At 36.8% G+C, this 24,335-nt stretch overlaps 1 protein-coding gene across 4 annotated transcripts in view; it reads right to left on the reverse strand.

The window, feature by feature from the left end:
- The window catches only part of DCC (DCC netrin 1 receptor), a 1,222,872-nt gene that overhangs the window by 474,348 nt on the left and 724,189 nt on the right, over positions 1-24,335 (reverse strand). For all 4 annotated transcript variants that reach the window (XM_073006286.1, XM_037982936.2, XM_007973974.3 and 1 more), the window contains exons 6-7: positions 10,180-10,334; positions 7,141-7,261 (exon numbers count right to left, since the gene is read on the reverse strand). In XM_073006286.1, coding sequence (XP_072862387.1) covers positions 7,141-7,261; positions 10,180-10,334 — 276 coding nt within the window. The remainder of the gene's footprint in view (positions 1-7,140; positions 7,262-10,179; positions 10,335-24,335) is intronic.

Consider the following 24,335-nt stretch of genomic DNA (forward strand, 5'->3'; position numbering starts at 1 on the left):
CATTGTTTCACAATGAATCCCAGTAAAGTTACTTTATCAGAATCAACATGTAGTAGGAAACACTACAATTATAATGTAATTATATTATAATATATATACAATTTTATTAGTATATTCCTTTTGTCCATTTGGATTTCTAGGTATTCTTCTCATACTGATAAGGAACAACTCATGAAAACAGATATAAAATACTTCTGGTTTTATGCCTTGATGTTCATGATTGACCCTTGTGAATTCCAAGCTACATGATATACTGCCTTAATAAAATGTTTTAAATTCAACATCATTTGTAATCAGTAACCTTTTCCAGGGGAGGACAGATAATTGATAATGCTTCTCATTTTTCTAAATGTCTAACCAATATATTTCCCCTACTACAGTGGAACTATTTTTTTTTTAACCAATGTTAGAGGGAAAAAATAAAATTAACATTTATTTATTTTTTTATTTGTCTTCCCCTTCCAATGAAAATGTGATTTTTTTAAAGTGGGAAATGTATCTCTTTTTTTATTTTCAATTTACTTCCCCAATAGTTAATAGAGTATTTAGCAGATAGTAGGCCTACAAAAATATTTGACAAATGAATGAATAAAAGAAACCATGCTTGCTTAAAAGTAGACGTATATCTTAGATGAAAGAAGATCAAATGTGCAGATTACATTTACTGAGCAGTTACTATGTGGTAGATGTGATATGTGTCTTGCTTACATTATTCTGATTTAATTCTCCCATCAAACTGATGGCATAGATAGTACTATCCACATTTTGCAGGATATAATATTGAGGCTTAGAATTAAGTGTCTGGCCTAATGTCACACAGCTAATACGTGATAGAGCTGTGATTTCTACTTAAATTGACTCCAAATTCTATGCTCTGTCTAAGGTGCATTCCCAGTTCCATGGCCCTCCACTTCCCTGCTCAACAGTCAGTTATTTGCAACAACCTTCCACTGCAGACACTGTCAGAAAACGGAATGCCACACAAGAGCTAGAACCACGATAAGAAACTCAGAGGTAACTAACATATTAAATTCATCTTATTATTTGTTCCTGCCTTGCTCCCCATCTCCTGCTCCCCAGCTCCAGACAATTGCTAACTTCTAGGCTACTAAATAGTGTCCTTAATTTAATTACTACCTACCTGCACTACAATTTACTGGATGGTGACATGGGAGTAATTGATTTATCACCATCCAGTATGCCAATGGGATCTTAACTTATTGCTCACCTGTTCGCAACTCTGGCTACTGAAACTTCTTATTCTTGTAACACCTAATACATTGACTCTTTTTTTTTTTTTTTCCTCTCTCTCTTGAGATGGAGTCTCGCTCTGCTGCCCAGGCTGGAGTGCAGTAGTTTGATCCTGGCTCACTGTAATCTCTGTCTCCCAGGTTCAACTGATTTTTCTGCCTCAGCCTCCCAAGTAGCTGGGATTACAGGCATGTGCCACCATGCCCAACTAATTCTGTATTTTTAGTAGAGACAGGGTTTCGCCACGTTAGCCAGGCTGGTCTCAAACTTCTGACCTCAGGTGATCTGCCCACCTCGTCCTCCCAAAGAGCTGGGATTACGGGCATGAGCCATCGCACCCGGCCCTAACACATTGACTCTTAACACATTTTTGCTAGACTATTCACTGAATAGTATACTTGCAGCAATAATATCTTATTTAGAAAGGATACTTCTTAGCCAACATCCTGCCCTCCCCCTCAAAAATTAAAACAAACAACAATAAAACTCTGTCCCCAGATCTAAGGAGAGATTAATAGACAATACACATCATATAAATCAACTAAACTGAATTAACTTGCCATCAGCTCTGCTTACACAATATGGCCCCATATTTTTAATGTAATATGTGCAAAGTGTCATGTGTGTAGGAAGCCATCCTCTATTTGTGCATGTGTGTGTGCATGCTCTATAGAGAGAGACAGAAAATAAATAATTGCATAAATAGATAGGACTGTGTGTATGGCGTTATGTTACTTATGTACCATTATTGATAGAACCTCCTATAATGATTTTTTAAAATGCCATTGATCGTCTTGATTTTTATCTTGATCTTTATCTAGAGGAAACCATGTATATATTTCACATTTGAAAATGCATACATTTCAAATAATTTTCCCTAGCATTTTCTGGAGAGAAAAACAAGTCATTAACTCAATTTAATTTAGCAGACTATGTTCATTTTATTTCCTAAGTCATTAATTGCTAAAGAGGGAATAGGTAACTATATATAAAAGACTATGTTGAAACTTCATTAGGCTTATGTAAATATCCAACAACTACAGACACTGGCTCAAATAGGTTATTGTCTGTACTTCAGTGAGAAGCAGATTATTATGGTTGCCAAGAGTAACTCTCAGCCACAAGCCTGTGGACAGGCTAAAGCTGAACAGCTGGGTAATGCAGGCCCACAATGTACTTCAAAATATATGGTGACCATTTATTGTCGAAACTTAAACAGAGAGGGCTATGTTCTTCCCACCATGATCAGCCTCATTGCTTAATTTATATTTATAGCTGGTCTCTCTACCATCTGTGCACACGGCCTGTGCTGCATCTCTGAGGAATTGGAGTGGCATTCTTTGAAGACCTGATTAAATAGCCAGGAAAAAGCAATCCATCATGTGTAAGAGGGAAATGTAAGACAGTCACAACGATGTCCTATCACACTTTCAGATTTTTATCTTCATTTTATTTTACTTTCTTTTGAATCCAATGCCAAATACAATAAACAACGACCAAGAGTGTAGAAGCCACTGACAACACTCTACCATCTAGATGGAAAATAAATGAATTATCGAGATTTTCCTGGGCTCTAGTGAGGAGTTAAATGCCATTTCTGCTGAAGGGAGCCTTGACACTTTATGGTCACAGAGACCTAAACAAATCAGGCCCAAGTGGAATGCAAGATACCATGAATTAAAGGCCTCCTGTAGAGTTACTGTTATAAGTGAAATTGAACATCTATAACAGGTTGATTGAATAAGCTGAACTATTGGAAATTAGAAGGAAATAGCTTTCTATTTTTCTGCTGTAATCCATCTTCAAACACACACTGTCAGCTCTGTCCTCCCAACCCTGATTGCAACTTGGGTCCATCCTCTGTTCCTGGGGTGAGGTAAGTATTTAAAAAGCCTTATTGGCCGGGCGTGGTGGCTCATGCCTATAATCTCAGCACTTTGGGAGGCCGAGGCAGGTGGATCACCTGAGGTCAGGAGTTCTAGACTAGCCTGGCTAACCTGGTGAAATGTTGTCTCTATTGAAAAAAAAAAAAAAAAAATAGCTGGGCTTGATGGTGGGAACCTGTAATCCCAGCTACTCGGGAGGCTGAGAGAGGAGAATCACTTGAACCTGGGAGGCCAAGGTTGCAGTGAGCTGGCATTGTGCCATTGCACTCCAGCCTGGGCCACAGAGTGAGACTCTGCCTCAAAAAACAAACAAACAAACAAACAAACAAACAAATAATAAATAAGTAAATTTTTTATAAAAGCTTTATCTTCAGGTATTTGAAAACAAAACAAACAGAACCCCCCACCCCACAACACACAAACACCTCAGTGAGATCTAAATCAAAATATTCACCTAATAGTTTAAAATTTCTTTCCATCTCTCCAAGCAGGCATAGATTGTAAATAGGGAAGGGGGCAGTAGGACTGCCTATCATCTGTGTTTCAGTCTCTCAGTTCGCTTCTGCCTTCTATGTAGGGCTTCCTCAGGGTCAGAGAGGGGAGGATGAATTTGGAATAAAGAGACAAAGACTGTTTTTCTCAGCTTGCCCTTTCAAAAGTCCACACTCATGGAAGGTTTCTGCATGCTTCTTTTTTTTGTGGAGCAGTTCTGTGAGTTCTTAAGAAAATTCCCACCTTAGAAATGCAGTCACTGGACCCCTGCTGGAGTTGGCAAAGCACTCTCTGGCTGACCTGCACCACCCTCCTAGCTCAGCTCCATCCAGGCAGCATCACTCTAGTGTCTTGGTTGGGACAGCCTCAGCAGACAGGACCTCTTGGGCAAAGTCCTTTCAAGAAACCTGCAGCCTTGCCTTCTTCAGGTAGAACTGATACCCTTGTTCTTCTCAAGGGTAGAAATAGAGCTCCTTCCCAATGTTGTCCTCTCCTTTCTCTTCCCTGCATTGTGGACAGCTCCAGGTGGTTTCCAGCCAGTGTGGAGGCTAAAGCAACTCCATCTTGGAAGCTAATCCACCATGTTTGTTGGCTTCTGATTAACCCCTCTTCTGGGAAGCCTATAAGATTTCCTGTTTATCTATTGTTCCTTGTGTAACAGCATGTACTTACCATAAATCCTGCCATTAGGTCAGAAAACTTTGGTGTAACTGTACTTCCATCATCTCACACTTCCCTTCTAAACCACCTCTCCCCTATGGTATATAAGCCCTGGGTCTGGGGGCTAGTGGCATGGGGATCCACCACGTTGTCTCAGCACTGCCAGAGACACAAATATGGCTCCTGTTCATAAGTCTTATTAAATATTTCTAAGAAACTGAATTTGTCAGCCTTTTTCTTTGGTCTCTCAGCTTCCTCAGACATTGGGGGCAGGTTTGTATAGACCATGAAACAACAGAATAAAGTTGCCCATTTCCCATTTTTGCAATTAGCCCCCAGCAACACACACACATACTCTTTCTAAAAGGTTTTCTTGGAGTCTGTATAACTTGGCTTGTACAGGAGAGAAAATACCATGACAACTTCTCATCCTATGAATTCTAGCACTTCGAAGAATGCTCCCTCCCTGTGAGTAGTTGCAGGGATACTCACTGGGCTTCTTTGGTCAGTGCCAAGTGCTAGGAGGATACATCTTACACCTCCTTTAGAAATATGAAATCACGTATATCGCACTGTCCTCAGCTTTGTGTCCTTAGCTGAAAAATCAAACTTATCTACAATTCTCTTGTTCTGTGACTTGTGTAGCAGCCAGTATCAGCTTAAAGGTGTCCATACTTTTGTTACTAACGATATGGTACAGTTTTTAAAGTGTGACTCACATTAGAGACCCTGATTTTAAAGGTTCGTTTTCTCCTACTTATCCATTACTAGTTCAGCAGAAAATAATATACTTAGTCACACAAATGAAGCTACACTGACACGTAAGCACATCAGATGGAGGGAAAAGAAGTCCATCAGAGAAACTCATATATCGAGCAAGAGTTAATTGCCCCCTTTTAATTCCTACATAGTTCCTTTGGCTTCTTTACTCATTTGGCATTGTTGCTCTATAGTTCTTTTATTTTTATTTCAATCAAGGGAAAAGGAGAAAGTCATCCTTGTGAGCATTGCTATGAATCTTCAGATAACTGGCTGGGGTGCATAAAATATAAAGACTTCATAGGCATATTTTAAATGATAAAAGCTAAAGAAAGACTATGTCTTATATGTTTTTCCTACTTTCTATTAAACTTACTTCAGGAAAAGATTAACACAAAAGGGAGCCATGTCAAAAGGAAGGAAATTGGTCCAAAAGATTTGAAATATATGTAACATGACAGATAATTTTTATGGGAGATATTAATATTTGGAAGTATTTGTATGTGCATAAACAACTGTCTTGCCCCTGTTTTAACCTTCTTTAGTGTTAATCATTTCAGAGAAGCAGGATGGTTCTTTTGTTTTTATTTTTGTCTCTCCTCCCAAGAAATTGTGTTGTTTTAGAGCTATTACATATATTCTAGTTTTTATTTTGTTTTGTTTTTGGAGACAGAGTCTTGCTCTGTTGCCCAGGTTGTAGTGCAGTAGTGTGATCATAGCTCACTACAGCTTCAACACCCTGGGCTCAAATGATTGTCCTGCTTCAGACTCCCAGGTAGCTGGGCTACAGGTGGCTGCCACCATGCCCAGCTAGTTTTTATTTATTTATTTATTTTTAATTTTCAGTACAGACAAAGTCTTGCCATGTTGTCCATATTGGTCTCAAATTCCTGGTCTCAGGCTATCCTCACCCCTTGGCATCCCAAAGAGCTGGAATTATAGGCATGAGCCACTGTGCCCAGAATTATTCTAGAATTCTATAATTCAGCACTATATTAAACTCCCAAAGGACTATAAAACAAAATGACACTTTTTATAATTATAATTAAAAAGAGTAATTTTTCAAGATCTACCTGATATGGTCTGAATCTGTGTCCCCACCGAAATCTCATGTCAAATTGTAATCCCCAGTGTTGGAGGTGGGGCCTGATGAGGGGGTAATTAGGTCACAGGGACAGATTTTCCTGCTGGTACTGTTCTCCTGATAGTGACTGAGTTCTCATGAGATCTGGTTGCTTAAAAGTATGTAGCACTTCCCCCCTCCACACCTTTCTCCTGCACCAGCCACATAAGATGTGCTTGCTTCCCCTTCACCTTTTGCCTTGATCTAAAGTTTCCTGAGACCTCCCCAGAAGCCCAGCAGATGGCCAGCATCATGCTTCCTATACAGCCTGCAGAACAATGAGCCAATTAAACCTCTTCTCTTTATAAATTACCCAGTATCAGATATTTCTCTACAGTAGTACGAGAACAGACTAATACACTAATTAAAAGAAGATAAGAGAAAGAGGGCCTTACTTTCAAGTGGTTATATCTATTTTTCTGCCAACTTCCATTGATTCAAGATTACATAATAATCATTGATTCAAGATTACATATAAGAAAATAGGTATAGCCCTTATGTATATGTATTTATAGATATGTGTGTATGTATATATTCACATATATAACTAAAATATACACATAACATATATGCAAGGTATATATTATATCTTTTATATTTAAATGGAATGCTGGGAAGAAAGGCAGACCATAAAAGAGGGAGAAGGTAATGATTTAGTGGTTATTGCCTTGAAAACCAGAGGCCCTATTATTCATGATGACTGTATCTCATTGGAGATTTTATATATATATGTATATATATAAAATATATATATATTTTATAAATATACATAAATATATACACATATACATATGCACATGATCTTCTAGAAGGAATATGTCATCAATACACAAGTATACACCTTAATTAATTAAATAATTTCATATTGCCATATTGCCTTTGAGGGGTAGGGAAAACAATATGGATTTTATAAACAGACTATGCATAATTTTCATTCCAGGTACCAAAGCAAAGTTCCCATCGTCTTACCAGGCTTAGGAACAATGAGCTGTGCACTGGTCTGGGCATTTCCAGCCTCATTTTCAGCCACACATTGATAAAAGCCTTCGTCTGACTTCACCACCCCAAGTATCCGTAAGTTGCTTCCTCCCTAGGGAAAAGAAAAAGCAGGTGAAATATTTTAGAAAGCAAAAAACTCAAGGTGACAAAATGAACTCAGATGAGACCAAAGTTTAATAAAACACCACAGAAGAAACAAGAGGAGAGGCCCTGAGGTGTCTCAGCTTTGCAGACATTCCCTATGCCACCTGGGTAACGTCACACATTCCCAATTTTCTTTTCTGAATTCACAGGCATTAGTTTAACCAAGAGCTACATTAAAAAATTTGCTGACAAAAATATGCATCATCCTCAATACCTAAATGAGCAGTCAACAGACAAGTCTTTTTTAGGTATAGAAGAAACAAAGATTAGCATGAAAAGAAATCTCACTCTTATTTGTTATTGAAGGAAGTTCAGGTTTAGTAGCTGCTGAGGAAAAAAAAGAAGGCTATGAATACTGATATCTGTGAATCCTAAAGGAGAACAAATCAAAGTTGGATATTTTCTGGAAGTGTTTGCCCAGAAAAATGTCTAAAAATTCTTTAAAATTGTAATGGCTTTGACATATACCCTTTTGGGGTTTGGAGAAGGGAATATGGTGGATATTTTATACCCATGTGGTTCTTGTTGTATGGCTGAAATGTTTCACCTTTATAGATTAAATATAGCGACATTAACTCCTTTTATTTAGAAATTGAGCCATCATATTTTTCAAGGATGGATGATAAAATGATCCAGAGATAGCACTTAATTATACTAACTCAGTTTATCTTCAATATTAGTGTAAGAATTAGTTAAGTAAGTGAAACGTGTTAAATTAGCTCCCCTGAAGTCATTAAGAGATAAATATTACCTCATGGGGAATTCTTAATTGTTTTTAGTGTCTTGTAGTCAATTCCTAGCTGATGTAACATTCTTTGATAAAGCTGGCTAACTTCTAATTAAGAATTTTCATATAACTTACTATGTGTGCTCAGTGTTATGTGTGTGACAGACAATGGCTCTCAAATTTCTGGAGCTGTTGAAGAAATATTTTTAAGCACAATGTAATGCAAATAGAGCAATACCTTACATTTTCTTTCACCTATAAAAGAAGAATTTAAATAGGTTGACTGTAATGAGTCATGCTGGGAGAAAGATTATATTCAAAATGTAGAAAAAAATAAATGTTGCCTTTTACAATGTGTTCTTAAGGGCACTGAAAAATGTCCTTTAAGTGTAAGTAGCATATCTCTTAGGCATATACAACACTTTTTAAGGTGCCCATTGGCAGATCATTTTTAATTCAGCGGTAGTGGAAATAGCATCGCCGTAAAGGAAATAATGGATCACTCTGGTATTTAAAAGTTAAAATTTTATCTTTCTTACTCTATTTCTAACTAATTAAACAAATGCAACTAAAAGTAAAAAATAATAAGTGGTGATAAAAGTGATAAAATGTCCTTTATAGATTTATTCCTTAAGAACCTTTATAGTAGGCCAACATGCATGCACACAGATACTATGAAAGTTTCTGGAAATCGACTGATTGTGGAAGAGGCACTTTGCAACAAAGTCCATTGCAATATGATGCAGAAAGCTTGTGTCTGGACTCATAGGATGACTATGCTCTAATCTCATTCTGCCCGGGAGATCTGGCTTAGATTACAGCTCTTTGAAAGTGTCATGTCTGCATCTCAAACTCTTTGAAAGTGTCATGTCTGCATCTCAAACACAAGTAGACCTAAAACCCTCTTCTTTAGCTGTACGTTCTTTTATTTTTTATATTTAATTAATTAATTAATTAATTTTTTGAGATGGAGTCTCACTCTGTCGCCCAGGCTGAAGTGCAGTGGCGCAACCTCGGCTCACTGCAAGCTCTGCCTCCTGGATTCACGCCATTCTCCTGCCTCAGCCTCCCAAGTAGGTGGGACTACAGGCGCCTGCCACCACGCCCGGCTAATTTTTTTTGTATTTTTAGTAGAGACTGGGTTTCACCGTGTTAGCCAGGATGGTTTCGATCTCCTGACCTCATGATCCGCCCGCCTCGGCCTCCCAAAGTGCTGGGAAGCTGCAATTTCTTTGCTATTTGAAAAGAAGTTTTTATCATTCTCATATATTCATATACCTAGTCAGAACCTCCAGTGCTAACCTATACCTATAAGTGAGTTTTCATAGAGCGTTTGAAAATGAGACAAGCATTCAGCCAGTAACAGCAAAATCTACAATAATGGAAGTTATTGAGCACTCCCTGTGTACCAGGGCAACAACTCAGTGAATACAGTACCACTATCCATATTATCTCCCACAATAGGGATAGAAAATGAACTAAACCTTATAGGAAACTATAAAAGTTATTCTTCTTAGCTTCAATTCATTCCAGTATTCAAAATTACAAAGCAATGTGTACTGTGGTTCTTCACGGCCTCTCTATCACTGCAGTCAATGCCACCAGCACCCACTGTCCTTATCACCACATCACCACTGCCCTTCTCAACTGTTCATGTAGGATAAGCTGGTCCTATGAGGCAGGGTAGGAAGACAAAAGCTGTCTGTCTTACCAAGTGAAGACTTCCATAATCATAAGTAACATATCTTATAAAACTGTATTAAAACGGGTAAAAGTCAAAGAAGTAAGGGATTCTTGGCTTAAATCTAGAACTAGATTCTAAACTCTCTTTGATAAACCAGCAGTGAAACTGTGAAACTACTTGGAAATTCTTAGGCTCTCTGTATTTCGTTTATTTTTGTTTGTTTGTATGTTTTAAAGTCTTGTCTGTAAAACCAGGGGGCTGAACTCTTTGATCACTCTTTTTCAGTTCAAAAATTCTTATGTCTAGAAAATAATTTGCTTTATTTGAATAATTTTCTTACATCACAAAATGTCTCCAACAGGAACCATTTTTTTTTTCAGGAAATAAAAACAAGTGAAAAAAAATAGAAAACAATGAATGGGATTACAAAACCAATATGAAACAAAATAATTACCACTATCTGAAAATAATCACTAGGAATGACCACATCTCCATTCTTCATCCAATTCACAGTGGGCACAGGCTTTCCAGAGACTGTACATTCAAACTCAATATCCATGCTTTCATAGGCATAGAGGTTGGAAGGATGATTTAAAAACCATGGCGGAACTGCAAAGACAGAAAAAAAAGTGAGTGGGTGGGGATGTGAACTTGCATGCTGCTGAGGTCTTCGCTGAGTTTAAAACACTGCTCTGGGATAGAAAATATTTGTAATTCAAATAATTCCCTAAGCCCTTAGCTTATTATACAGGAACTATTATAAAACAAGTCTTTTGTTCCCCCAAATGCCACAAGGAAAGAAAAAAGGAAACACTATTTGAGAAAAAAAAAAATACATAATAAACATTCTGAACACCCATATGTTATGTATCCAATTGACTTACATGCTGAAAAGTACGTAAGTCTTTGGAAACTATTCTGATGAAGTAAAGAAAGGGAAGTTGGTAGAACTGAGACACCCAGAGTATAAGATGAGAAAGCTCAGTTGTCCTGTAATTCTAGTTTCATTAGGATTGAGTTAATGTGATGGACTCATTCTCTGTTGAAACTGGCTATAGTAATAGGGAACTACACAAAGCCTATATCACCTTTACTGTGGCCACATTCTTATTGTCTTAGCAATTACCTATTGTAGTGTATTAACTATACTGTATTATTCTTTTCTCAGCATGGTATGTGATATACTAATTTAATTCCATTTCTTAATTATCATAACACTAGTTAGTCTATGATGGAAATTTGCAATTGAATGAAAATTACAAATATAACACATCTTTACTAATGAATCTCTAAGTCTTAGTCCCTCAAAACCTTGCCTAGGAGAAAGAAATTTTGAAAAGTAATGTTTATACTCTTCCATGGGGAAACTTAGAGTGACCTCAGATTTAAATATTCATATTGACTGAGAAGCCAGATTAAATTCACAGTGAAGTAGCACCTATGATCTTGTTTCACATAGAAAATGGATACGTATTTTTAGTAGCCATTATCAAAGGTAGACTTATATACAAACGTGTATGAGTTCTAATCTCATGCCATTTTTGTCATGCTCAGTGAGTGATGAGTGATAATTTTTTGCTTAAGTAGCTGTTGTATTTTGTTCTTTCTAGCAGCCATCAGCAAACTTTCTCCTGACACCAAAGTTAACGTTCAATCTTTGATGGTCATTGCCTTCCAGAAAAATAAAAGAGCTGGTAAAAACTCCCAGGATTTAAGTCCTGATTTTTCCTACTAAATGATCTCTCTCTCCTTATTTCCCTGATTAGTAACTAAATAATATTTGGACCTCTAGCACTAAACAACTTGGCTAAAATTATTTATTAATTATTGATGATATTTTTAGTATAAGGCTTTTTTGATTCCTTAGCCAATTTCACTGACAATAAACCAAAAGATATCATAAATAATACTTGAATACCTCTGAGCAAATATATTAGTTGAATATATGGAACAGTTCATTCTGCTACCTGTTTTTCCAAAGACTTTGGTCAAGGGTTCGTTTACTACCCAATGCCCAACATTTACTGAGAGCTGACAATGCACAATTTATTAGCCTAAGCCCTTTATATTGATTATTCTCACTCCCACTACCTGAAGCAGGTTCTATTAGTTCCATTTTACTAATGGAGAGATTGAAGTACAAGGTGTTTAAATAAGTTTCCCAAAATTATACATCTTGTAAATTGTGAAGGCAGACAGTCTGATTCCCTGCTTATGTACTAAACTGATTGGCTATAATTGTCTCTTTTGCCACTTGAAAATTCTGGTAGAAGGATAATGCAATAGTATTTCTAAAGTATCAGAGATAATTGTGATAAGCAATTAGAGTCATTAAATAAAAACACGTTTCTAACTCTCCTCCCCCTTTAAGTTCTTCTTTCCTGGTGCCATAAAATCTACCTGTATCTATCCATCCTTAGTGTTTCTGAAATCATTATGCCTACATTAGAGTTTTTCAAAATTTGGGTCACATCCATTAGAACTTGAAATTAACTGACTGGGTTGAGACTAAAATTTAAATATATACATTTATGTATATGTATACACAGAGAGAGAGAGAGAGTAGTATAGAAAGGATTAGGACTATAGAGGGAGAATAGAAAGGGAGAGAAGAGAACACGAAATTTATATTGAAGAAAAAAAAAGAGAAGTTTCAAGAGCCCAAATAATGGAGCCAGATTGGGCTGGGTTTAAATCTCAAGTCCTTCTCTAACTACAAGTGCCTGTTACTATCCTCATCTATAACTTGAAGAATTCAGAATAATGACAGTTAATGTTTGTAAATAACAGTGCATAATTTCATGATAAATAAATAAATGCAAAAATATATTAGAGTACATCACTGGTAGCAAACATAATTATTGCATATAAGTATATATAAATACATAAATATATATGGTATGTCTGTTTATGTGTGTGTGTGTGTGTGTGTGTGTGTGTAGCCTCTTGCTTTTTTTTTTCAATTTTGTTATTTCCTGATTCTCCAATTAGAGTAGTTTTCTATAATCTCAATGTCAAAAATAGTGTGCTTTACATAATAGAATTTCTCAAAGAACAAATGATTGCGTTTAAGTGATTGCTGTTTCCTAATAGTTTCATGCAGATCCACTGTTTCTCCAACTTGGGTTTGTAGGACTCATTTTCCTGTTTATTTTCTCTCAATGGAACTAAACAAAGCAAAGTTGATCACATAGTGAATCCCTAAAACCTTCTCTTATATTAATAAAATAGAGTGATTTCTGATAAACCAAGGGGAAAATAATCTGATTTAACCGTATAATTATAGTTGTAATACTGTTAAGTGCCACAGGGATGCCTCAACAATTATTTCCTGATTACAAATGTGTATATGAGTTCTAATCTACGTTTTGTAATTTTCTGATATTTCTTAGGTTTCCAGCATTACACTGGACACCTTGTCTCCTCTGGCTATCTTGATATCTTTATTTCTATTCAGATTCTCTAAAATTTCACAGTATATCAGACAGCACTCAAGGGAAAAAATAACTTTTCTCACTTAAATGGGGAGCTGAAGTATCAAATAGCAATATTGTGAATAAGAAATGAGTCTAAGTCACTGATGGACATTTGGGTTGATTCCAGGTCTTTGCTATTGTGAATAGTGCTGCAATAAACATGCATGTACATGTGTCTTTATAGCAGAATGATTTTTAATACTTTGGGTATATACCCAGTAATGGGATGGTTGGGTCACATGGTACTTCTAGTTCTAGATCCTTGAGGAATCGTCCTACTGTTTTCCATAATGGTTGAACTAGTTTACAATCCCACGAACAGTGTAAAAGTGTTCCTATTCCTCAAGGATCTAGAACTAGAAGTACCATGTGACCCAGCCATCCCATTACTGGGTATATACCCAAAGTATTAAAAATCATTCTGCTATAAAGACACATTCTCTCCAGCACCTGTTGTTTCCTGACTTTTTAATGATTGCCATTCTAACCGGTGTGAGATGGTATCTCATTGAGGTTTTGATTTGCATTTCTCTGATGGCCAGTGATGATGAGCATTTTTTCATGTGTCTGTCGGCTGTATAAATGTCTTCTTTTGAGAAATGTCTGTTCCTATCCTTTGCCCACTTTTTGATAGGATTGTTTGTTTTTTTCTTGTAAATTTGTTTTGAGTTCTTTGTAGGTTCTGGATATTAGCCCTTTGTCTGATGAGTAGATTGCAAAAATTTTCTCCCATTCTGTAGGTTGCCTGTTCACTCTGATGGTAGTTTCTTTTGCTGTGCAGAAGCTCTTTAGTTTAATTAGATCCCATTTGTCAATTTTGTTTTGTTGCCGTTGCTTTTGGTGTTTTAGACATGAAGTCCTTGCCCATGCCTATGTCCTGAATGGTATTACCTAGGTTTTCTTCTAGGGTTTTTATGGTATTAGGTCTAACATTTAAGTCTCTAATCCATCTTGAATTAATTTTCGTATAAGGAGTAAGGAAAGGATCCAGTTTCAGCTCTCTACTTATGGCTAGCCAATTTTCCCAGCACCATTTATTAAATAGGGAATCCTTTCCCCATTTCTTGTTTTTCTCAGGTTTTTCAAAGATCAGATGGCTGCAGATGTGTGGTATTATTTCTGAGGACTCTGTTCTGTTCCATTGGTCTATATCTCTGTTTTGGTACCAGTACCATGCTGTTTTGGTTACTGTAGCCTTGTAGTATAGTTTGAAGTCAGGTAGCGTGATGCCTCCAGCTTTGTTCTTTTGACTTAGGATTGTCTTGGAGATGCGGGCTCTTTTTTGGTTCCATATGAACCTTAAAGCAGTTTTTTCCAATTCTGTGAAGAAACTCATTGGTAGCTTGATGGGGATGGCATTGAATCTATAAATTACCTTGGGCAGTATGGCCATTTTCACGATATTGATTCTTCCTATCCATGAGCATGATATGTTCTTACATTTGTTTATGTCCTCTTTTATTTCACTGAGCAGTGGTTTGTAGTTCTCCTTGAAGAGGTCCTTTACATCCCTTGTAAGTTGGATTCCTAGGTGTTTTATTATCTTTGAAGCAATTGTGAATGGAAGTTCATTCATGATTTGGCTCTCTGTTTGTCTGTTACTGGTATGTAAGAATGCTTGTGATTTTTGCACATTAATTTTGTATCCTGAGACTTTGCTGAAGTTGCTTATCAGCTTAAGGAGATTTTGGGTTGAGACAATGGGGTTTACTAAATATACAATCATGTCATCTGCAAACAAGGACAATTTGACTTCTTCTTTTCCTAACTGAATACCCTTGATTTCCTTCTCTTGCCTGATTGCCCTAGCCAGAACTTCCAACACTATGTTGAATAGGAGTGGTGAGAGAGGGCATCCCTGTCTTGTGCCAGTTTTCAAAGGGAATTTTTCCAGTTTTTGCCCATTCAGTATGATATTGGCTGTGGGTTTGTCATAAATAGCTCTTTTGATTTTCAGATACGTTCCATCAATACCGAATTTATTGAGCGTTTTTAGCATGAAGGGCTGTTGAATTATGTCAAAGGCCTTTTCTGCATCTATTGAGATAATCATGTGGTTTTTGTCTTTGGTTCTGTTTATGTGCTGGATTACGCTTATTGATTTGCGTATGTTGAACCAGTCTTGCATCCCAGGGATGAAGCCAACTTGATCTTGGGGGATAAGCTTTTTGATGTGCTGCTGGATCTGGTTTGCCAGTATTTTATTGAGGATTTTTGCATCAATGTTCATCAGGGATATTGGTCTAAAATTCTCTTTTTGTGTTGTGTCTCTGCCAGGCTTTGGTATCAGGATGATGTTGGCCTCATAAAATGAGTTAGGGAGGATTCCCTCTTTTTCTATTGATTGGAATAGTTTCAGAAGGAATGGTACCAGCTCCTCCTTGTACCTCTGGTAGAATTCAGCTGTGAATCCATCTGGTCCTGGACTTTTTTTGGTTGATAGGCTATTAATTATTGCCTCAATTTCAGAGCCTGCTATTGGTCTATTCAGGGATTCAGCTTCTTCCTGGTTTAGTCTTGTAAATGGACTAAATTCCACAATTAAAAGACACAGACTGGAAAACTGGATAAAGAGTCAAGACCCATCAGTCTGCTGTATTCAGGAGACCCATCTCACATGCAGAGACATACATAGGCTCAAAATAAAGGGATGGAGGAAGATCTACCAAGCAAATGGAGAACAAAAAAAAAGCAGGGGTTGCAATACTAGTCTCTGACAAAGCAGACTTTAAACCATCAAAGATCAAAAGAAACAAAGAAGGCCATTACATAATGGTAAAGGGATCAATTCAACAGGAAGAGCTAACTATCCTAAATATATATGCACCCAATACAGGAGCACCCAGATTCATAAAGCAAGTCCTTAGAGACTTACAAAGAGACTTAGACTCCCATACAATAATAATGGGAGACTTCAACACCCCACTATCAACATTAGACAGATCAACGAGACAGAAAGTTAACAAGGATATCCAGGAATTGAACTCAGCTCTGCAGCAAGCAGACCTAATAGACATCTACAGAACTCTCCACCCCAAATCAACAGAATATACATTCTTCTCAGCACCACATCACACTTATTCCAAAATTGACCACATAATTGGAAGTAAAGCATTCCTCAGCAAATGCACAAGAACAGAAATTATAACAAACTGTCTCTCAGACCACAGTGCAATCAAACTAGAACTCAGGACTAAGAAACTCAATCAAAACTGCTCATCTACATGGAAACTGAATAACCTGCTCCTGAATGACTACTGGGTACACAACGAAATGAAGGCAGAAATAAAGATGTTCTTTGAAACCAATGAGAACAAAGATACAACATACCAGAATCTCTGAGACACATTTAAAGCATAGTGTAGAGGGAAATTTATAGCACTAAATTCCCACAAGAGAAAGCAGGAAAGATCTAAAATTGACACTCTAACATCACCATTAAAAGAACTAGAGAAGCAAGAGCAAACACGTTCAAAAGCTAGCAGAAGGCAAGAAATAACTAAGATCAGAGCAGAACTGAAGGAGATAGAGACACAAAAAACTCTCCAAAAAATCAATGAATCCAGGAGTTGGTTTTTTGAAAAGATCAACAAAATTGATAGACCACTAGCAAGACTAATAAAGAAGAAAAGAGAGAAGAATCAAATAGACACAATAAAAAATGATAAAGGGGATATCACCACCGACCCCACAGAAATACAAACTACCATCAGAGAATACTATAAAAACCTCTACACAAATAAACTAGAAAACCTAGAAGAAATGGATAATTTCCTGGACACTTACCCTCTCCGAAGGAATGCATTTTTAAAACCATGCAGTTGGTTTAAATTAACAATAGGCAGCACAAACCACTCTGGTGACTGAACAACATGAACTGAATAAAAAAGCAGATTGAGGAGCAGATTTTATTACGAGAAAAATAAAAATAAGCATAATCTTTGAGTGGCTGTGATTCTGCCCTCAGAATAGTGGAAAGCCAGCTAGTTTCCCTGGAGCCATGTGCCTTTGGACTTTATTTGCTCATTTTTGTTGAAATACTGGACATAATAGGCCCATTAATCTTCTCTGGAATTAATATATCTAAAAAGACTAATCACACCAAATGTCTAGGATGAGTTTGCTACCATATTGGGCTACCTCTATATCCAAAACAAATGGGTTATTTCAAGTGCCATATCAAAGTACTATAAACAGATAATTTCACTTTAAGGAGCCATTGTTTCACATGTAACCACATTCAGATTACTACGAAGAAAGCCATCTGGCATTGAATGTAGGTTTGGAGATAACATATTGGTATGGTTTAGCTCTGTGTGCCCACCCAAATCTCACCTCGAATTGTAATCCCCATGTGTTGAGAGAGGGATCTGGTGGGAGGTGACTAGATCATAGGGGCAGGTTCCCTCATGCTGTTCTCATGATAGTGAGTTCTCAGGAGAGCTGATGGTTTTAAAGTGTGGCATTTTCTCTTTCCTGCCGCTTTGTGAAGACATGTGTCTCACTTCCCCTTCACCTTCCGCCATGATTGTAAGTTTCCAAAGGCTTCCCTAGCCATGTGGAACTGAGTCGATTAAACCTATTTTCTTTATAAATTACTCAGTCTCAGGTAGTATCTTTATAGCAGTGTGAGAATGGACTAATACACATAAGAGGAAAAATGTTCTTTATAAATACAAGCTTCTATGTTAAACACACCTTAAGAAAATCCTCATTCTAGGTAATAGTGTTTGTAAGAGACTTCTCAATTTTGAGATGAGAAAAGCAACCCCATAGTTTCTATTCTTCCTGCACCAATTGTTGTTGCCAAAGTAACTGTATTCAGCTAACTTGATCTTTAAATGCATACTCCTTCCTTCCTCCTTTGTAAGGAAGGGGCTGTGATGATGCATCTTCTGTCCTATTCAGCGCCTCTTTCCTGGCTTTTTCTTACGTGACAAGTGACTTGAAGTCTGCTTAATGTTTCTCTCTAGTTTACTTTCTCCTACCTACGTATCTGTATTCTCTGATAGGATTGGTTGTTGAGATTTACATTTGATTCTCCATACGAGTGTCTCTCACACATACCTGACTATACTGTCTAAAAGTTTAGGTTAAGTTGGTTTCTAGCCTTAAGAGAGCAGAATGTATTACACATTGGAAACAAAAGCATACTTAAGTTACATTCTATTAATAATGATTGGCACTTCTACTGTACTTGAAAAAATGGATTTCAAGGTATGGATTTTATTCTAAGGATTTTCTATTCCAAAAGATGTTTCAGTGTCGTCTGACAGTGATTATTTTCATGATGAGGGGAATGTGTTTGGGTGCTCTGACAACTTCTGGAATATGATTTAACTTTTTTCCTGAAACAGGTGTAAGACCAAGTGGGAATATTTAATTTTACATATGTTTTCTCAAATGAAAGTAAATACATGATTACTGAAAACTACATGACAGAAAAGCAGTTGATTCTACAGCAATTCATCCCATTGTGAAATCAATCTGGATATGAATTCACTAAGCTACTAACGCCTTAAGAACATGGATTGTCTTATTTATATTTGTGTCCCCAAAGCCAAGCATGGGACAGGTGCTTAATAAATATTTGTAGATGACCAGGCATAAGTGTAGTTAAGTCCTCACAGGCAAACCCTTTGGATTCAGTCAGCTTCTGGCTGCAGATGAGTAATTGCTTTGGAAAATCTAAGCGGGAAACAACATTTAAGATATAAGGGGATTCTTTTATTCTAAAGTTAATACGAATTACATCCACAGAATACTAGAACAAATAGTAAGCTATTCTGCTATCACTGGCAATGACAATGTGTCAATTATCTTAGAGAAATAAAATGTTAGACCTTTGAATTTTATTTTCACACCCTAATAGTATACTTATTGTGAGCAAATTTGCTGAGAAATGCTTGCTGCCATCTAAAAATTCTGCCGTATGTGCTGTAGGAATGAAGAACATTTAGTGTCCTTCATATATGCTAGGAAACGATTCCAGATCTCTCCACACAATTTTCTTCAGTCAGACAAATAATCCCATTACCCTTCCTTAGTTCCAGTTCTTTCTGTAATCAGAGTTGCTTCTCTCTACATCCAGACTAAGCTTTCCATCTCTCTAATTGTGGAGCCTAGGATCAAACTGAGAGCACAATTTTGTGAGACTCAAACCACTGACAATAATAATAGGAGGCTTATCTTCGGGTCCTAATTCTATATACTTACTGACATTATTGCTATGCTTTTGTTAATATAGTGGCGGGAAATAATTAATGTGCTATCGATGACCTTTGATAGATATTGGCAACTCTCCAACAATTAAGCTTGCGTGTGTGTGTGTGAGCATGCATATACACACATATTTATATTTATATATATCCTCATATGAGATAATTGTATGTATTCTCTGATGAGAATTAAGATTTTATATAGTTGGTCCTTCATATCTGTGGGTTCTACAGTCAAGGATTCAACTGACTGCAGATGAAAAAATAACAACACAACTATAAAAAATAAAACATGCAAATGCAGTTTAACAACCATTTACACAGCATTTACGCTGCATTAAGTTAAGTAATCTAGAGATGATTTAAAATATATGGGAAGATTTATGTAGGTTATATGCAAATATTACAACATTATATATCCGGAATTTGAGCATTCACAGATTATGGTATGTGCGGGAGATCCTAGAGCCTAGATCCTGTGCCCACAAATACTAAGGGGCCACTCTTTCTCTATATAAAATATATGATCACATAGAATAAAGTGCCCTGTGCACATATAGACTCACACAAATATATATCCATACATATACAATTGATAAACCGCTCTCTCTGTCCAATTTTCTATTTTAGCTGTGAACTACATGAGACCATGTTAAGGAAAACAAGATGTAAATGTTAAATCACGTGTGTTGTTTGGTGCCACAAATAAATATCCAATGTAAATTATCCATTTCCTAACAATGCATACTGACACAAATTTGAAAGCTATTATTTTTCCTCAGTCAAATATTTTCTAGTATTCCCTGTTGGTATTTGAGAGGAAAAGATGTGGCTATTCTAAAAGTGTAAAATAAATGTTTCTGTCACGCAAGAAAACTATTTCTCTGTATTTTTAACTGCATTGAAGAAGTACACTAAAACATAACAGAAAATTTGTTTTTCACATTTCTTATTAGTAGATTTTCTCTGAGGGAATTCTAGATTATAACACGTAACTGAATTTCCCTCTCTTAATTACTAATGAAATAAAGAGTAAATCCTAGTATACACATCGACACATAAAAATCACCCACAGCAGTCAAAGAATGAAAAGAAAGCATAGCAATAGCAAGTAACAACAACAAAATCAAAACAAGTGTTTCTGGAGTAGAATAGAAAAAGGAAGATTTACTTTCTTATCTACCTTAAACCCTAGAAATTGTCCTGAAATTTGGGGGAAAGCCTAAGAATTCTCACTAACACCTTTGAACATCAATCAATGCAAAATTATGAATAGCCTCAAGTTTCTCTTGTGTTTGTATGTGTGTGTTTGAGATAGAGTCTTGTTCTGTTGCCCAGGCTGGAGTGCTCGGCTCACTACAACCTCCGCCTCCCAGGTTCAAGTGGTTCTCCTGCCTCAGCCTCCCCAGTAGCTGGGATTACAGGTGCACACCACCATGCTCTACTAATTTTTGTATTTTTAGTGGAGACAGGGTTTCACTGTGTTGGACACACTATTTTCTCACTTCTGACCTCAAGGGATCTTCCCATCTCAGCCTCCCAAAGTGCTGGGATTAGGCATGAGCCATCATGCCTGGCATTTCCTTTTCTGATTGAGAAGAAGTTGCGATTACTGTTGAGGAGACACACAGGAGATGGAGGTGGCTTTCAGTAAAGGTAAGGCTTGTGGACCACCAATGAAATGAAGATCTAATTCAACCTGAGAACAGCCCCTTCTCCCACAAACAGGAGTAGGAGACAGTACTAGCCAGCAAAGCTATGTATCCTAAATGAGTTTGAATGCTGCTTCAACTAAACTCATTCCCCTACCATACCTCCTGGTTATTTAAAAGTGCACAAAATGTGAAACACCTAGCCTTCAAACAGGAGCTTAAGGGATCCCAAGAACAATGGCAAATAAGTCTAGAAGTAACCTATACTACATTAGAGTAAGTAGAATGTCTGGACAGTGCCACTCCCACGTGATCAAGATAAAAGACAGGTATAATAGAGAAATATAATACACCTGACAGTAATGCAAAAGAGTGAGAGAAAAAGGGGTGTGGGGAGCGAGGAAGAGAATAGAGAGATTTAATGTAAGAAACAAAGCACTTAATCCAGAAGAAAATATAGGGTAGAGATGGAAAGAAACTTTTCAAGTTGCTTCACACAACAGATTCATTTAAAATGAAAATAAATTCAATAAAGCTAGAGGTCAAAGGCTAGAGGATAAAACAACAGAATTAAATGAAAGGGGAGTTAGTGGACCTAAGGAAATGAATCAAGGACCAAAACAACATCATTAGATAACTAATACATAAATTAGAAAGTACAAGTCTCATAATAGATGCCACCAAAAATCAAATTACCAACATATATCAGACTCGATATCATCAGAGTGAATGTAAATGAGAAGGGTGAAGGAATTAAAGTAATTAGGGCCAAGTTTGTACCAAAAAAGTAGTACAAAGAAAGATAATGTAGTATTAAAATAACTGGCATTCCTGATGCCATGAGTCCACAAATGGGACAGAATATATATTCAAAGTTAAATAACAGGATACTTTTCCAGGAAAATAAATTTAAATTTTCAGATTGAAAGACTGCGTTTCTGGGAAACTCAGTACATTGATCTCAAAAGATAGAGATATATCTTATTTATAAGATGAGGAGTAAAGATATATAAGATATAAGAGTCAATTATTTGAACATCCAGAGAGAAAAACCAAAATCAAAACACAAGAAGTGAAAGGGAATCAGACTTCCATATGTTAATATCCAATATCAGAAGCAATGTTACCAAATATTATACAGGATCTTTTATATCCAAATCCACTTTGTCAACTATGAAAAGTGATCAGGAAATATAGCACTTTCTAGAATAAATCGAACAACAAAATCCAAGCAATTAAGAGCATCAGCCACCCAAATAGTTAGACATTGTAGTAAAATAATTGTTGGTATATTTTGAATATGGTTATATATAGAAATAAAAGTAAACACAATGGAAACAATGGTTACTGAAAAAAAAATTCCATTATTATAAACCTGAACAGGGTGAAACAAGTATTTTAGCTACTATAGATCCAAAGGTGGGAAAATGGGAGGAGGAATGAGAAGGCAAATCTGCTATGAGAGATGTTCTAATCATTCTTACCTTTTTCAGCAGGGACTTCATCAATTATACCCTTGAATAAAAACATGAACTTTCATTTATTTATTTATGTATTTATTTATTTAGAGACAACGCCTCTCTGTTGCCCAGGCTGGAGTGCAATGGTATAATCATGGCTCACCGCAGCCTTGACCTCCCAGGCTCAAGTGATCCTCCCGTGTCACTCTCCTGAGTAGTTGAGATTACAGGCGCATGTCACCATGCTTGGCTAATTTTTTTATTTTGTTTTAGAGATGGGGTCTCACTATGTTGGCCTAGTTGGGCCAAGTAATCCTGCTGCCTCAGCCACCCAAATTGCTGAAATTACAGGCATAAGCCACTATACCTGGCCTGAAATTTTTGTTTTTGCTTTTTTTGGAAAACTGTCTCTGGAAGTAAACATGCCAAGGTGAAAGTGTTCAATAGTTATGCAAGTACAGATATATCTCTTTTCCTTTTTGCATTAAAAAAATTTCCAAGCCATTCCTACTCAACATGGTACTGGATGTCCTGGCCGGGGCAATCGGGTAGAAATATAAAATAAAATGTGTCCAAATAGGAAGAGAAGAAGTCAAGCTATCCCTATTTGCAAATAACATGATTCTATATTTAGAGAACACCATAGTCTCTGCTCAAAAGCTCCTTCATCTGATAAACAACTTCAGCAAAGTTTCAAGATACAAAATCAATCTACAAAAATAAGTAGTATTACTATATACCAATAATATCCAGGTTGAGAGTCAAATCAGGAACACAACACCATTCACAACTGCCACAAAAAGAATAAAATTCCTAGAAATACACCTAACCAGGAAGGTGAAAGATCTCTACAACAAGAATTACAAAACACTGCTGAAATAAATTAAATATGACACAAAAAATGGATAACATTCCATGGTCATGGATAGAAAGAATATCATTAAAATGGCTATATTGCCTGCGATGGATAAGTGCCAACTTGATTGAAGGATGCAAAATATTGTTTCCAGGTGTATCTGGGTATTTCTGGGTGTTGCCAGAAGAAATTAACATTTGAGTCAAGTACTGGGAGAGGAAGACCCACTCACAATGTGGGTGGGCACCATCCACTCTGCTGCCAGCATGGCTAGACAAAGCAGGCAGAAGAAGGTGGAAGAAGCTGATTTGCTGAGTCTTCTGGCCTTCATCTTTCTCCTGTGCTGGATGCTTCCTGCCCTTGAACATCAGACTCTACGTTTTTTGGCTTTTGTGCTCTTGGACTTACGCCAGTAGTTTGTCAGGGGCTCTTGAGCCTTCGGCCACAGACTGAAGGCTGCAAAGTTGGTTTCCCTACTTTTGAGGTTTCTGGACTCGTACTGAGCTACTGCTGGTTTCCTTGCTCCTCAGTTTGCAGATGGCCTGTTGTGGGACTTCACCTGGTGATTGTGTGAGTCAGTTATTCTTAATAAACTCCCTTTCATATATACATCTGACCTATTTGTTTTGTCCCTCTAGAGAACCCTGACTAATACATTGCACAAAGCAATTTACAGACTCAATGCTATTTCTATGAAACTACTAATCAGATTTTTCACGGACTTAGAAAACAAAACTATTTTAAAATTTACATAGAACCAAAAAAGAAAAAGAGCCTAAATAGCCAAGGCAACCCTAAGCACAAAGAAAAAAGCTGGAGGCATCACATTACCCAATTTCTCACTCTACTACAAGGCTATAGTAACCACAGTAGCATGGTATTGGTACAAAAGCAGACACTTAGACCAATAAAACCAATAAAATAGAATAGAGAGCCCAGAAATAATGC

This window comes from Chlorocebus sabaeus, chromosome 18 (genome assembly GCF_047675955.1).
Source record: "Chlorocebus sabaeus isolate Y175 chromosome 18, mChlSab1.0.hap1, whole genome shotgun sequence".
NCBI lineage: Eukaryota > Metazoa > Chordata > Mammalia > Primates > Cercopithecidae > Chlorocebus > Chlorocebus sabaeus.